We start from the raw sequence: 15,024 nt of genomic DNA, 5'->3' as shown, positions 1-15,024 counted from the left end.
AACATGATTCAGCGAGCGTGAAACGGCTGGATTGCCGTTACCTAAATTGGTCAAGGCCCATTCCACTAGGAAGGTGGGCTCTTCTTGGGCGGCTACCCGAGGGGTCTCGGCTCTACAGCTGGGCCGAGTGGTTTCTTGGTCGGGTTCAAACACCTTGCGAGGTTTTATAAATTTGATACCCTGGCTTAGGAGGACCTCCTGTTTGCTCAATCGGTGCTGCAGAGTCATCCGCACTCTCCCGCCCGTTTTTGGAGCTTTGGTATAATCCCCATGGTCCTTACGGAGTCCCCAGCATCCTCTAGGACGTAAGAGAAAATAAGATTTTAAACCTACCGGTAAATCTTTTTCTCGTAGTCCGTAGAGGATGCTGGGCGCCCGCCCCAAGTGTGGACTACTCCTGCAAGACTTGTATATAGTTTTGCTTACATAAGGGTTATGTTATAATTTTCATCGGTCTTGGACTGATGCTATGTTGTTTTCATACTGTTAACTGGGTAGTATATCACAAGTTATACGGTGTGATTGGTGTGGCTGGTATGAATCTTGCCCTTGGATTAACAAAGATCCTTTCCTCGTACTGTCCGTCTCCTCTGGGCACAGTTTCTCTAACTGAGGTCTGGAGGAGGGGCATAGAGGGAGGAGCCAGTGCACACCCAGATCTAAAGTCTTTCTTAAAGTGCCCATGTCTCCTGCGGAGCCCGTCTATCCCCATGGTCCTTACGGAGTCCCCAGCATCCTCTACGGACTACGAGAAAAAGATTTACCGGTAGGTTTAAAATCTTATTATTTCAGTTTATTTGATCCTAAATACACACACAGGGCTGGCTTTGGGAATTTTTGTCCTAGGCATTTGCCTAAGTCGACCTAGCTCCTGAAGGATTGACTAGGTTTATCGCCCATCCAGGATTACCCCAGTCAGTCCAGAAATCCACCAGACTTACTGGATCGAGAGCTAAATAGGAGGATGGAGGGTATAGAAATCTTGACATCTGGGTTCTCTATACCTAGGTCACAGAACCTTGTCTCTGGCACTATCATTGTGAGGCAGTAGAGGGCCTTGGGCCTGATTCAGAGAGGCACGCAGCTAAATGCACATATGCGATTTTACTTGCAGAGATGCCCATTGCTGGCAACTTGCAACCCCACCTCACATACATAAGCGGGAACATTGGATGCATATTGGTTGCCTATCGAACCTATGAGTAAGTCTAGGCTATCTCAGATTGAGTGGTCCTCTTAAGATGTCGGGGCCTCTCCAGCTGCGAACGAATACACAGGGCCTAATTCAGACCTGATCACAGCAGCAAATTTGTTAGCAGTTGGGCAAAACCATGTGCACTGCAGGGAAGGAGGGGGGCAGATGTAACATGTGCAGAGAGAGTTATATTTGGGTGGGGTATGTTCAAACTGAAATCTAAATTGCAGTGTAAAAATAAAGCAGCCAGTATTTACCGTGCACAGACACAATATATCCCACCCAAATCTAACTCTCTCTGCAAATGTTATATCTGCAGCCCTGCAGTGCACATGGTTTTGCCCATTAGCTAACAAATTTGCTGCTGCGATCAGGTCTGAATTTGGGGGGTCATTCCGAGTTGTTTGCTCGTTATTTTTTTCTCGCAACGGAGCGATTAGTCGCTAATGCGCATGCGCAATGTCCGCAGTGCGACTGCGCCAAGTAAATTTGCTATGCAGTTAGGAATTTTACTCACGGCATTACGAGGTTTTTTCTGCGTTCTGGTGATCGTAATGTGATTGACAGGAAGTGGGTGTTTCTGGGCGGAAACTGGCCGTTTTATGGGAGTGTGTGAAAAAACGCTACCGTTTCTGGGAAAAACGCGGGAGTGGCTGGAGAAATGGAGGAGTGTCTGGGCGAACGCTGGGTGTGTTTGTGACGTCAAACCAGGAACGACAAGCACTGAACTGATCGCACTGGCAGAGTAAGTCTCGAGCTACTCAGAAACTGCACAGAGAAGTCTTTTCGCAATATTGCGAATCTTTCGTTCGCAATTTTGATAAGCTAAGATTCACTCCCAGTAGGCGGCGGCTTAGCGTGTGCAAAGCTGCTAAAAGCAGCTTGCGACCGAACAACTCGGAATGACCCCCTAGGTCCACAGTCACTGACCAGGGAGTGCACAGAAAATGACATGCCTGTGTTTTTCTAGCCACCCCCCTTCTGTTAACTACATAGCACACACACATTAAATATCGCTTAATAGAGAATACTTCAGTGTAAATTGTCTTTATTGGTTTTGAAACTACAAAAAAAGCTTTAAGAAACAAAAGTAATAACAGACATTCCAAAAACGTTAGCAAGAATAATATCTAGCAGTGCAAGGGCTTTACCAGGTTGATTTTGCCATGTAAATGATTGCCACTTAAAAAACAAACACAGGAGAACTCTCACAAAGAGAGGTATGCAAATTGCTCCGGTAATCTCAGAGCTATTGATTTCGCCCCCCTGCCTATTCAATTACGGCCCGTTTTCACCTGTTTTTAAGACATTTTCGCCAATGCCTTTTCACATTTGCCTTTTCACTGGCGCAGGTGAGAAAATGTGGATTCGCTGATCCACATGTTTTTTGCTCCTGCTGAATTTTTCGTCTAGACAAAAAAACGGCCCTTCTGTTGCATAGGGCAAATCCCCATTCGCCCTAAAAATAGCAAAAAGTCCATTTTTTTCGCCTAGGCGAAAAAGACTGACCTATTTGCATACCCCTCCCCCCCCCCCAAATCTCTCACTCCCTATTTCTCACAGCCTATTACATCCCCCCTCCCCTCCCCCCAGGTGTCTCGGAACTGCTCATGGTTATCTCCCACTGATGAGGTAATATCGTCTTCGTCCCTATAAAAATCGATCTTTGAAAACCAGACTGTAACAGCTGGAGGAGATGCTGGGGTCACATTCAGAACCATGGGGTATAGACGGGATCCGCAGGAGACATGGGCACTTTAAGACTTTCAAAGGGTGTGAACTGGCTCCTCCCTCTATGCCCCTCCTCCAGACTCCAGTTATAGGAACTGTGCCCAGGGAGACGGACAATTCGAGGAAAGGATTTATTGTTAAACCACGGTGAGCGTCTTACCAGCTCACACCTCAGGGATGCCGCAGAACGTGGCATTCAACAGAATACAAGCCAACGGCATGAACGATTGCAGCAACATGCTGACAGGAACCATAACACAACATGTGTGTAGCCACAAGTAATAACTGCAGATACAGTACGCACTGGGACGGGCGCCCAGCATCCTTTACGGACTAAGAGAAAAGGATTTACCAGTAGGTATTAAAATCCTATTTTCTCATACGTCCTAGAGGATGCTGGGGTCACATTCAGAACCATGGGGTTATACCAAAGCTCTAGAACGGGCGGGAGAGTGCGAATGACTCTGCAGTACCGAATGACCAAACTTGAGGTCATCATCGGCCAAGGTACCAAACTTGTAAAACTTAGCAAAAGTGTTTGCCAAGTAGTTGCTCGGCAAAGTAGCAATGCCGAGACCCCTCCGGCAGCCGCCCAGGACGAGACCACCTTTCTAGTAGAATGGGCCCTCACCGATTTCGGTAACGGCAATCCAGCCGTGGAATGAGCATGCTGAATCGTACCACAGATCCAGCGTGCAATAGTCTGCTTGGAATCAGGGCACCCCATCTTGTTGGGAGCAAACCGGACAAACAGAGCCTCTGTTTTCCTAATCCGGTCTGGCGACATAAATCTTCAAAGCTCTGACCATCTCGAAACTTTGACTCAACGAAGGCGTCAGTGGCCACAGGCACCACAATAGGTTAGTTCATGTGGAAAGATGAAACCACCTTCGGCAGAAATTGTTGACGTGTCCTCAATTCTGCTCTATCTTCATGGAAGATCAAATAAGGGCTCTTGTGAGACAAAGCCGCTAACTCAGACACTCGCCTTGCAGAAGCCAAGGCCAACAGGATGACCACTTTTCAAGTGGTGAACTTCAACTCCACCTTCTGTAAAGGTGTAAACGAATGTGATGGAAGGAACTGCAACACCACATTAAGATCCCACGGTGCCACAGGAGGCACAAATGGAGGTTGGATGTGCAACATGCCTTTCCCAAAAGTCTGAACTTCTGGAAGGGAGGCCAATTGTTTCTGAAAGAAACCGATAAGGCTGAAATCTGTACCTTAATTGAGCCCAATTTTAGGCCCATATCCACACCTGCTTGTAGAAAATGGAGAAAACATCCTAGCTGAAACTCTTCAGTAGGAGCCTTCTTGGATTCACACCAAGAACATATTTTCTCCAACTACGGTGGTAATGTTTAGACGTTACCCTTTTTGTGGCTTGAATAAGTGAGGTAATGACTTCACTGGAAATACCCTCACGGCTAGGATTTTGTGCTCAACAGCCAAGCTGTCAAATGTAGCCACGGTAAGCCTTGATACACGCACGGCCCCTGCCATAGTAGGTCCTCGCGCAGAGGAAGAGGGCAGGGATCTTCTATGAGTAATTCCAGAAGATCTGGATATCAAGCCCTCCTTGGCCATTCTGGGACCATGAGGATTGCCCGAATCTTTGTTCTTCTTATGATTTTTAGAACTTTTGGAATGAGAGGAAATGGAGAGAATCCATACACCAACTGAAACACCCACGGTGTCACCAGTGCATCCACTGCTATTGCTTGAGGGTCTCTCGACCTGGAACAATATCTCTTAAGCTTCTTGTTGAGACGAGATGCCATCATTGAGAAAACTCCCCAACGACTTGTCACCTCAGCGAAGACCTCTTGGTGGAGGCCCCACTCTCCTGGATGGAGATCGTGTCTGCTGAAGAAGTCCCTGGAATGAAGATTGCTGACAGAGCGTTTGTATGTCTTTCTGCCCCGGGGAGGACCTTTGTGGCTTCTGCCATCGCCGCTCTGCTTTTTGTTCCGCCTTGGCGGTTTATGTATGCTACTACTGTTACATCGTCCGACTGGATCAATACGAGCAGATTGCGAAGAATATGTTCCGCTTGCAGAAGGCCATTGTAAATGGCCCTTAACTCCAGAACGTTTATGTGGAGACAAGTTTCTTGACTTGATCATCTTCCTTGGAAGATTTTCTTCCGTGTGACTGCACCCCAGCCTCGGAGGCTTGCATCCATGGCTACCAAGATCCAGTCCTGGATCCCGATCCTGCGCCCCTCCAGGAGGTGAGAGCTGTGTAGCCGCCACAAAAGTGAGATTCTGGTCTCAGAAGACAGGATAATCCTTCGGTGCATGTGTAAGTGGGATCCGGACCACTTGTCCAACAGGTCCCACTGGAACACTCTGGCATGAAATCTGCCAACTGAATGGCCTCGTAGGCCGCAACCATCTTTCCCAGCAACCGAATGCATTGAGAGATTGACACTTTTGCTGGTTTCAGAACAAGTTTGACCAGGCTCTGAAGTTCCAGAGCCTTTTTCCCTGGAAGAAAAACTCTGTAGTTCTGTGTACAGTATCCTTCCCAAAAAACGACAGTCGCGTTGTTGGAATTAACTCTGCTTTTGGCAAGTTTAGGAGCCAACCATGTTGTTGAAGAACTGTCAGGGATAGTGCAATGTTTTGCACCAACTGGTCCCTGGATCTCGCCTTTATCAGGAGATCGTCCAAGTACGGGATAATCGTGACTCCATGCTTTTGAAGGAGAACCATCATTTCCGCCATTATGTCGGTGAAAATCAGCGGAGTCGTGGATAGACCAAACGGCAACGTCTGAAACTGGTAATGACAATTCTAAATTGCAAACCTCAGTGATGCAGAGGAAAATGGAAATCTGTAAGTAGGCATCCTTTATGTCTACCGAAATAATGAAAACTCTTTTCACCAGACTGGAAATCACTGTCCTGAGAGATTCCATCTTGAATTCGAGTTTCTTTTGGTAGAAATCGAGGGATTTACGTTTAGGATTGGCCTCTGTCCGGTCTCAGGACCACGAAAAAAGGCTTGATTAAACGGCTTCACCCTGTTGTGACGGGGGAACCAGGACAATGACATGATTCAGACACAATTTTTTTGTAATGCGTTGCATCCTATCTCCCTGTTCGGAGGAGAACTGGTAAGGCCGATTTGAAAAATCGTTGAGGGGAAATGTCTCGAAAACTGCCAGTTTTCTGAATGAATCCAGAACTGACTGAAGAGTTTTTTTGTTTTGTTTTTTAGACGCGCCCCCACCGGTGCGGCCTCCCGCAAGAGAGCCCCAGAGGCATGCGGTGGATTCGGCGGACGCAGAGGATGATTTCTGCACCTGTGATCTGGAAGAGACTGCGGACCTCTTCCCTCTTCCCTTTCCTAAACCTGCAAAGAAAAGGGAATCTAACGTCTTGTGCATCTATTGGGTCGAGATGACGGCATCCGATAATGATGCGTCTTCATTCGTTGTGATTGACCATAGGGCCAGAAGGTTGACTTACCTGCGGCCATTGCTGAGATCAAATCAACTAGGCCATCACCAAACAAGGCTTCCCCTTCATAGGGGAGAAGCTCCATTTCTTCTTGGCGTCAGTATCAGCATTCCACTGGTGAATGCACAACGACCGCCTAGCCGAGACCGCTATAGAAATGGCCTGTGAATCCAAAATTCCAATTTCCCCTGCAGTCTCACTTAAGCATGCTGCAGCGTCCTTGATATGACCCAACGTAAGGAGTATCCCATCTCTCTCCAGGGTATCTATATCGGACGACAAGGTATCCTATCATTTTCTAATACTACTACTCACCCATGCGCCTGCCATGGCAGTTCTAAGTAAGGTACCCGTGGTTACATAGCTAGGATATAGCATAGCTTCCTGTATACGATCCACTGGATTTGTGACATGGTCCCACGCAGAGCAGGGAGTGACTCACACTTTATTCTGTCCGCGGCGGGAATGAATAACCATCGGAAGCCACCAGGATTCTTTCTCAAACAGAGCGCTCAGTACATGAGATTAGCTATCTGTATATATACATACATATACATACTATATACATATAAACATATATTAATCCACATACATATATAGACCCTCCGGAACAGCAGGGTTCTCCGTTACGTTAATACATCCTTAATTGTACTGCACAATATTGGATCTAATCAGGAAACAATCTGGTCGACACAGGAATCAGTATCTGTGTCGGTATCAGGGAGTAGCAACTAGGCAAAATAATATTTTATGTTATTCATGTACTGAATATGTTAATCATGTACTGAATGCTCTTTTCCAATTTTGGATCTAAACTGGAATCACTATAGTTGACACTGGAATCCGTGTCAGTATTGGAATCAGTATGTAACATTTCTAATCTCTTACTGATATGCTCCATATTTGCATTCAAGACATTCACCCAGTCAAGAGTCGGCGGTGCCGACACGGTCACCCCCTCATACGTCTGTGTCCCTAATATAGCTTCCTCCTGGGAAGAGCACTCAGCCTCAGACATGTCGACACACGTGTATCAAACACCAACAGACACACCGGCTTATATGAGGCAGACCCACAGTAAAGTCTGTTAGAGAGACACAGAGGGAGTTTGCCAGCCCACAACCCAGCGCCTAATCACCGGTTCTGAAACACTAAAGAATGCCCCAGACCTGCAGCGCTTTTATATTAAATATATATTGCACCAATATTTCTGTGCCCCCCCCCTGTTTTGCACCCTGATATTTATTCAGAAGTGTGAGGAAGGACCAGCATCTCTGCTGCCTGTGTAGAGGAAAATGGCGCTGAGCTGTGTGAGCTGTGAGGACGAAGCTCCGCCCCCTTAACGGCGCGCTTCAGTCCCGCTTTTTTTAAATATATATTTATACTGGCGGGGGTTAGGACAGTGCCTAGGCACTTATATCCCCTCTTGCCAGTTTATTTTGAGGGCACCCCCCCACCCCCCCCACCCCGCACCCTGCACCCTGTAGTGCTGCTGTGTGTGTGGGAGCATGGCGCGCAGCGTGCGATCGCTGTGCGGTACCTCAGAATGCCGTCACTGAAGTCTTCTTGATCTTCTTCTACTCACCTGTCTTCTGACTTCTGGCTCTGTAAGGGGGGTGACGGCCAGCTCTGGGAACGAGCACCTAGCGATCAAACCCTCAGGAGCTAATGGTGTCCTGTAGCCAGAAGCAGAGCCTTTGAACTCACTGGACGTAGGTCTGCTTCTCTCCCCTAAGTCCCACGAAGCAGAGAGCCTGTTGCCAGCAGTCTCCCTCAAAAATAAAAAACCTAACAAAAGTCTTTTTCAGAGAAACTCAGTAGAGCTTCTCAGAGTGCATCCAGTCTGCCTGGGCACAATTCTAAAACTGGAGTCTGGAGGAGGGGCACAGAGGGAGGAGCCAGTTCACACCCTTTGAAAGTCTTAAAGTGCCCATGTCTCCTGTGGATCCCGTCTATACCCCATGGTTCTGAATGTGACCCCAGCATCCTCTAGGACGTATGAGAAATCCAAAATATAGGATCTGTAGGAACATCTTCACCAAGGATTTCTGTACCAAGTTTAATGACGGAGTCCCAGAAGGGCAGTGCCGTTTCTTGCGGTGAACAAAGCTTACCGTCGCACGGGGCGCTCACCGCTGCACTTTTGGTGACTCCTTGTGCTCCCCATCATTACTACTCCACGCGGGGGGCGGAGTTTCGTGTAATTATTATTATCCTTTATTTATATGGCGCCACAAGCCTTTGCCCGAAGGCGTGATTACCCGAAACTCCATCCCTGAGCGGAGTACAAATGACGGGGAGAAGGGGGAGCTCCAGGGCATAGCACAGTAGTATGATGAGAAGCAGGCGGAAGTTGCCAATTGGCTGGGGAAGAGGTGCTGCTGTCGCCTTACCTGGTGGTGAGAAGTGTGGGCCGGAGGATGTGCAGTGCAGCAATAAGCATGCAGCTGTATCACGGATCGGACTGACACTACACACTGCTCCTCACACTCAGCTTCCTCCAACACGCCCACTCTAGTCTTAAAGGTGCAGGAACTGCTGAAGCCCTGGCAACTGGCATTACACACAGCTCTGGCAACTGGCATTACACAGCCCTGGCAATGATCATGACACCTGTCCTAGAGCATGAAACCCCTGGCAACCAGCAGGTAAATTAAAAGTAATTAGAAGCTTTACTGTAGGGCATAATGTATCAAGGGCATTGCGGTGTGTGGCATAATATGGTGCAAGGGGCATTACTGCGTGGGGCTTAATATTATGGAATAATTTTTTTTTCCCTGTGGTGGCTGAGATCTGTTGGTGCAGGGTCAAAAACTGGGGTGTAAGGTAGTCTTCTCAGACGAGACCACGCCCCTTCTAGCGAGACCACGCCCCCTTGCCAGGAACGCGCTCTCCAGAGGTGTTTACTTTTTTTACTATAGGGGGGGGGGGGAGGGTGTGTGCATTTTTTTTTACTGTCATTGGAGGGGGAGTGGGGGGGGGCACATTTTTAAATCTCGCACTGGGAACCCTGCAGAAGGGTCTCAGTTTTGGGCAGTCCCAGATGTGGATGGGGGAACCGACCGACACGGAACATCTGCAGCAGGTGTCCGGCACCCCAACATGCATTTTGCTAAGAGTGTCAGGGCATCTGTACCAGCGAGCAAGCAATTTGCAATGCGTTTCCACAACATCGGAGCTTGGCGAACAAGCAGGTGTTAACTGTAAAAGTGGCGTACATGTAAGTATAAATCCCCTATAAATCTGGGAGACTGTCTGCTCAGGAGGCCACTATAGAGAATATTTCAATTACTGACATCAGTCCCTGCACAATCTATATTTCCTATCACATGGACACACACTAGGGTTCATATTTCTTGCCAGAAGCCAATTAGCCTGCCAGTATATTTTTGGAGCGTGGGTGGAAACCATAGTACCTGGCAGAAATCCACACAAATGTGGAAGAACATGCAAACTCCACACAGTGGTGACTTGGCCAGGAACTGAACTCATCCTCAGGACATAGAGGTAGAAATGTTGACCATCACCATCTGTGCTCCCCTTCATCATGTTACATAACAGCGGTGGCAATACATTTGTGCCATTAATTAGAATGGTAAACCTTATTTTTCTAACACAGAACTTTGTCAGCATTTACTCACCACCCACGGGCGATTCTGCCGGAGGAAACTCTTCATATCCCCACCAGACATGAGTTCCAGCAGGATAAACCGGGGAAGCGTTTGCAGACTTACTCCTATGCATCGCACAATATTCTGGTGATTGAATTTACTGTAAGAAGATGACAGAGAACCACAATTAGTATTTGGCTGCCTGCTTCAAAGGTTATTTCACAATACAGGAATTACAAAAATATTAAAATAACGTTCCACAGGTTTTTTTTTTTGTTTTGTTCTCATTGATTAATATCTTTTACATGTTTATTTAATGATCCAATAGGAAACCTAAGTGCATTCATGTTCATTTGTGACTTTAGCAACGAGCACAGTTCAGGAATTTCAGGATTAAGCGCCTCTTGTGTTTGTTATATATCTTCAGCATTTTCATAGGGTTTGTGAATAATGGCTACTTACTGCCAACATAGGGGGTCATTCCGAGTTGATCGCTAGCTGAATTTGTTTGCAGCGCAACGATCAGGCTAAAAAACGGCAGTTCTGCACATGCGTATGCGGCGCAATACGCATGCGCGACGTACGGGCACAACGAATGATGTAGCTTTGCACAGGGTCTAGCGATGCATTTCAGTTGCACTGCTTGCCGCAGAGTGATTGACATGAAGTGGGCGTTTCTGGGTGGCAACTGACCGTTTTCAGGGAGTGTGTGGAAAAACGCAGGCGTGCCAGGAAAAACGCAGGCGTGGCAGGGCGTGTTTGTGACGTCAAATCCGGAACTGAGTAGTCTGAAGTGAGCGCTGAGTAAGTTTTGAGCTACTCTGAAACTACACAATTTTTTTTTTGCAGGCGCTCTGCGATACAACCATTCGCACTTCTACTAAGCTAAAATACACTCCCAGTGGGCGGCGGCATAGCGTTTGCACGGCTGCTAAAACTAGCTAGCGAGCGATCAACTCGGAATGACCCCCATAGAGCACTTTAGGATAAGTGGCTCCTGAGCAGGAGTGAGGAGGATTTCCGTGCCAGCAGCAGCCTGGTCTCATACAGGCTGAATGTTACCCATTGTCCCAAAAATGTCATCAAGAGCAAAGACAGCCCCATATGCCACAGTACACATTGGGGCCACACCGTATCGCATGGGGCACTGTTACACAGGTAATATATTGCATCTATGTTTCACTTATCTATCCCCCACAAAAGTTAATTTATTTTCGCTTGAAGTTTATAGATTTCCCTAATAGGCTGTGTGCAGTTCAGGAATTAGCCACAAGATGGCAGTTGATGTCAGGAAATAACGCTGTTAACTGTATGTACACTACATGGCCAAACGGATGCAATGAATATACCAGCTGTCAGGAACCCGGCATTAAGGAGACCGATGCCAGAATCTCAACAGCTGGCTAAGATGCCGGCAGCCGGAATACCGACCGCAGCCCGCTATTCCCACTCGTGCGCCCATGTCACCACCTGAGTGAGAATATAACCTGTGGCGAGCCAAGTCCGCGAGGGCACACGCTGCACGCACTCACTGCCAGGATCCAGGCTGGTGGGACGCCGCTGGCTGTATACTGACAGCCGGCATCACATAAATATCTCGACCAATCACGTGAACTCCACACCCATATATGCTAGTTGAATATCTTATTCCAAAACAAAGAGATCGTATGGAATTGGCCCCACCACACTCTCCCGGGAAGCCTGCATGGCTGTGGAGATTCACATCCATTCAGGCAAAAAAGCATTAGTGAGGTGAGGCACTGAATCACAGCCAGCATTCCAAGTCTTCCCAAAGGTGTTTGAATGGGTTGAAGTCACGGCTCTGTACAGGCCAGTCAAGTTCTTCCACCCCAATTTCTGCACACTCTTTATTAATGGACCTCACTTTGTATACAAGGACATTGTCATGCTGAAGCAGGAAAGGGCCTTCCGCCAAATGGAAGCACGCAATTCTCTACAAAGTCATTTTATACTGTAGCATTAAGATTTCAAGTGGTCTTCACTTTGCTGGCGGTCGGGCTCCCGGCGACCAGCATACCGGCACCGGAATCCCGACCGCCGGCATACTGACAGTTCTTCTCCCTCTTGGGGGTCCACGACCCCACTGGAGGGAGAACAGATAGCATGGTGCACGTAGCGCGCCACCGAGCCCGCAGCGTGCGCAAATGAGCCCCTTGGGGCTCATTTGCACTCGCCCAGCTGTCGGTATGCCGGCAGTCGGGATTATGGCGCCGGTATGCTGATCGCCGGGAGCCCGACCGCCGGCATAACATACTACACCCAAGATTTCCTTTCACTGGAACAAAGAGACCCAGGCCAAACTGAAAAAACAGCCCCAGGCCACTTTTCCTCCTCCATTAAACTTTACAGTTAGCATAACACATTTGAGCAGGATGCGTCCTCCTGGCATTTGCTGGACCCAGACTCGTCCATCAAACAGAAAGATGTTGAAATGTGACTCATCACTAGCAGAGAACGTACTTCCACTGCTCTGGAGTCCGATGCGGATTGCTTTACCCCACTGCAGCCAATGTTTGGCATTGCGCACATGAATCTGTTTGTGTGCTGCTGTTCGCAGACTTGGAAACCAAGGGGGTCATTCCGAGTTGTTCGCTCTGTATTTTTTTCTCGCAACGGAGCGATTAGTCGCTAATGCGCATGCGCAATGCCCGCAGTGCGACTGCGCCAAGTAAATTTGCTATGCAGTTAGGTATTTTACTCACGGCATTACGAGGTTTTTTCTTCGTTCTGGTGATCGTAATGTGATTGACAGGAAGTGGGTGTTTCTGGGCGGAAACTGGCCGTTTTATGGGTGTGTGCGAAAAAACGCGGGAGTGGCTGGTGAAACAGAGGAGTGTCTGGGCGAACGCTGGGTGTGTTTGTGACGTCAAACCAGGAACGACAAGCACTGAACTGATCGCACTGGCCGAGTAAGTCTCGAGCTACTCAGAAACTGCTAAGAAGTGTCTATTCGCTATTTTGCTAATCTTTCGTTCGCAATTTTGATAAGCTAAGATTCACTCCCAGTAGGCGGCGGCTTAGCGTGTGCAAAGCTGCTAAAAGCAGCTTGCGAGCGAACAACTCGGAATGAGGGCCCAAATCCACAAATCTGCAGAAAAACCGATCTTAAGCTGATGTTGCTTCCACTGGCAGCTTGGTCTTTAGGATGGAGGGTTGAAACCGAGAACAGACTATTTGTGCTGGCTACATGTTCTGGCACTCAGTGGTCCCGTTCTGTGACCTTCCTCCTCACAGCTGAGCTCTTGTTACTCTAAGACATTTTTTCTTCATAATATCAGCAATATCTGTTGACAGGAGAAGCTCTAGCAGGGTAGAAACGGGAAGAACAGACTTGCTGGAAAGGCGACATCCTATGACAGGGCCACGTAGGAAGTCACTGAGCTCTGCAGTACAACTTATTATGCTACTGTTTATGGAATATAGAGTTATTTCAGCAACACCTGCGCAATGAGTGTGGCTGAAATGGCCAAACACACTAATTTGCAGGGGTTCACATATTTTTGGCTATGTAGTACAGGAATCATTCCATATGGAATGTCAAGAAAGGTACTACAACACATCTGTATAACCAGCTACAATGTTACCTGATTATCAGGGCCTCCATGAGAAAGTCCATTTCATCCTGCTCAGAGCAGATTTCTGGCAGAGTCTATAACCAGAAGATAAGATATTGGTTGTGAAAAAATTGTTAATGCAAATATATATATATGGCATTGTTTTACCATAAAAGCATCAATGAAAACATCTATGCCTCCTAATTACTGGTGCACAAGGGTGTAGCTACAGTACCATAGGTGCAGGGAGTGTAGCTGCTATGGGGCCCATCTTTTTGTCAAAGCATACTTGCCTACTCTCCTGGAATGGTCGGGAGACTCACAAAAATCGGGTGGCCCTCCTGGCCCCCTGGAAGAGCAGGCAAATCTCCCGATTTTTAAAGTCCCCTCCTGCCCGGCCACCCACTTAGTGAGTAAAGTGGGCGGTCCGGCCAGTCGATGACGCAAATCTTGCTGAATTGCATAATCATAGCCACGCCCCCTGCAGTATAATGCCAGTAATATCGGCGTTACAGAGCGGGGTGTGTGGCTTCAATCACTCGGTCATGATAACCATGCCCCCTTCTGCCTCCGCCCCGCCCCTCTTTGCATCTCTCCTGGAGAGAGCAGTCAGGATGTCGGCAAGTATGTGTCAAAGTTACAGTGCATATACATTCTTTACCATTGGGTAGTACATGGGGGCCCTTACAAACATATGCCTCGGTTCCTACAATGTATATGGTTATACCCCTGGACATGCTCATTGTAATGTGGTAGAAAATGACCTGAAGGGCATTGTAATATTGCATAATATGAACTGAGGCACTGTAATGTGGCACAATTTCAAATGGAGACACTATAGTGTGGCACAATATGAACTGGGGCCAACACTGTAATGTGGCATAATACAAACTGTGGACACTATGGCCCTCATTCTGAGTTGTTCGCTCGCTAGCTGCTTTTAGCAGCCGTGCAAATGCTAAGCCGCCGCCCTCTGGGAGTGTATCTTAGCTTAGCAGAAGTGCGAATGAAAGGATCGCAGCGCGGCTACAAAAATATATTGTGCAGTTTCTGAGCAGCCCCAGACCTACTCCTAACTAGCGATCACTTCAGACTGTTTAGTTCCTGTTTTGACGTCATGAACATGCCCTGCGTTCGGCCAGCCACTCCTGCGTTTCCCCCTGCACGCCTGCGTTTGTATCTGACACGCCTGCGTTATTCCAACCCCCACCCCCCGAAAACGGTCAGTTACCACCCAGAAACGCCCACTTCATGTCAATCACTCTGCGGCGAGCAGTGCGACTGAAAAGCATCGCTAGCCCTTGTGTGAAACTACTTCGGCCGTTGGGAAAGAACGTCGCTCGTGCGCATTGTGGCCCTTACGCATGCGCAGAAGTGCCGCTTTTTTGACTAAATGCTGCGCTGCGACTGAAAACAGCTAGCGAACAACTCGGAATGACCACC

General features: G+C 47.9%; 1 protein-coding gene across 1 annotated transcript in view; it reads right to left on the bottom strand.

Annotated features, from left to right (window-relative positions):
* LTK (leukocyte receptor tyrosine kinase) overlaps positions 1-15,024 on the bottom strand; it is a 307,777-nt gene that overhangs the window by 38,152 nt on the left and 254,601 nt on the right. Inside the window, exons 19-20 of the mRNA XM_063947926.1 lie at positions 13,612-13,676; positions 10,037-10,166 (exon numbers count right to left, since the gene is read on the bottom strand). Of these exons, the coding sequence (XP_063803996.1) occupies positions 10,037-10,166; positions 13,612-13,676 (195 nt within the window). The remainder of the gene's footprint in view (positions 1-10,036; positions 10,167-13,611; positions 13,677-15,024) is intronic.

Source organism: Pseudophryne corroboree, chromosome 12, assembly GCF_028390025.1.
Source record: "Pseudophryne corroboree isolate aPseCor3 chromosome 12, aPseCor3.hap2, whole genome shotgun sequence".
In the NCBI taxonomy this organism is placed as follows: Eukaryota; Metazoa; Chordata; class Amphibia; order Anura; family Myobatrachidae; genus Pseudophryne; species Pseudophryne corroboree.
Note: the sequence above shows the minus strand (reverse complement) of the source record. Positions and strands in the feature narration are given on the sequence as shown.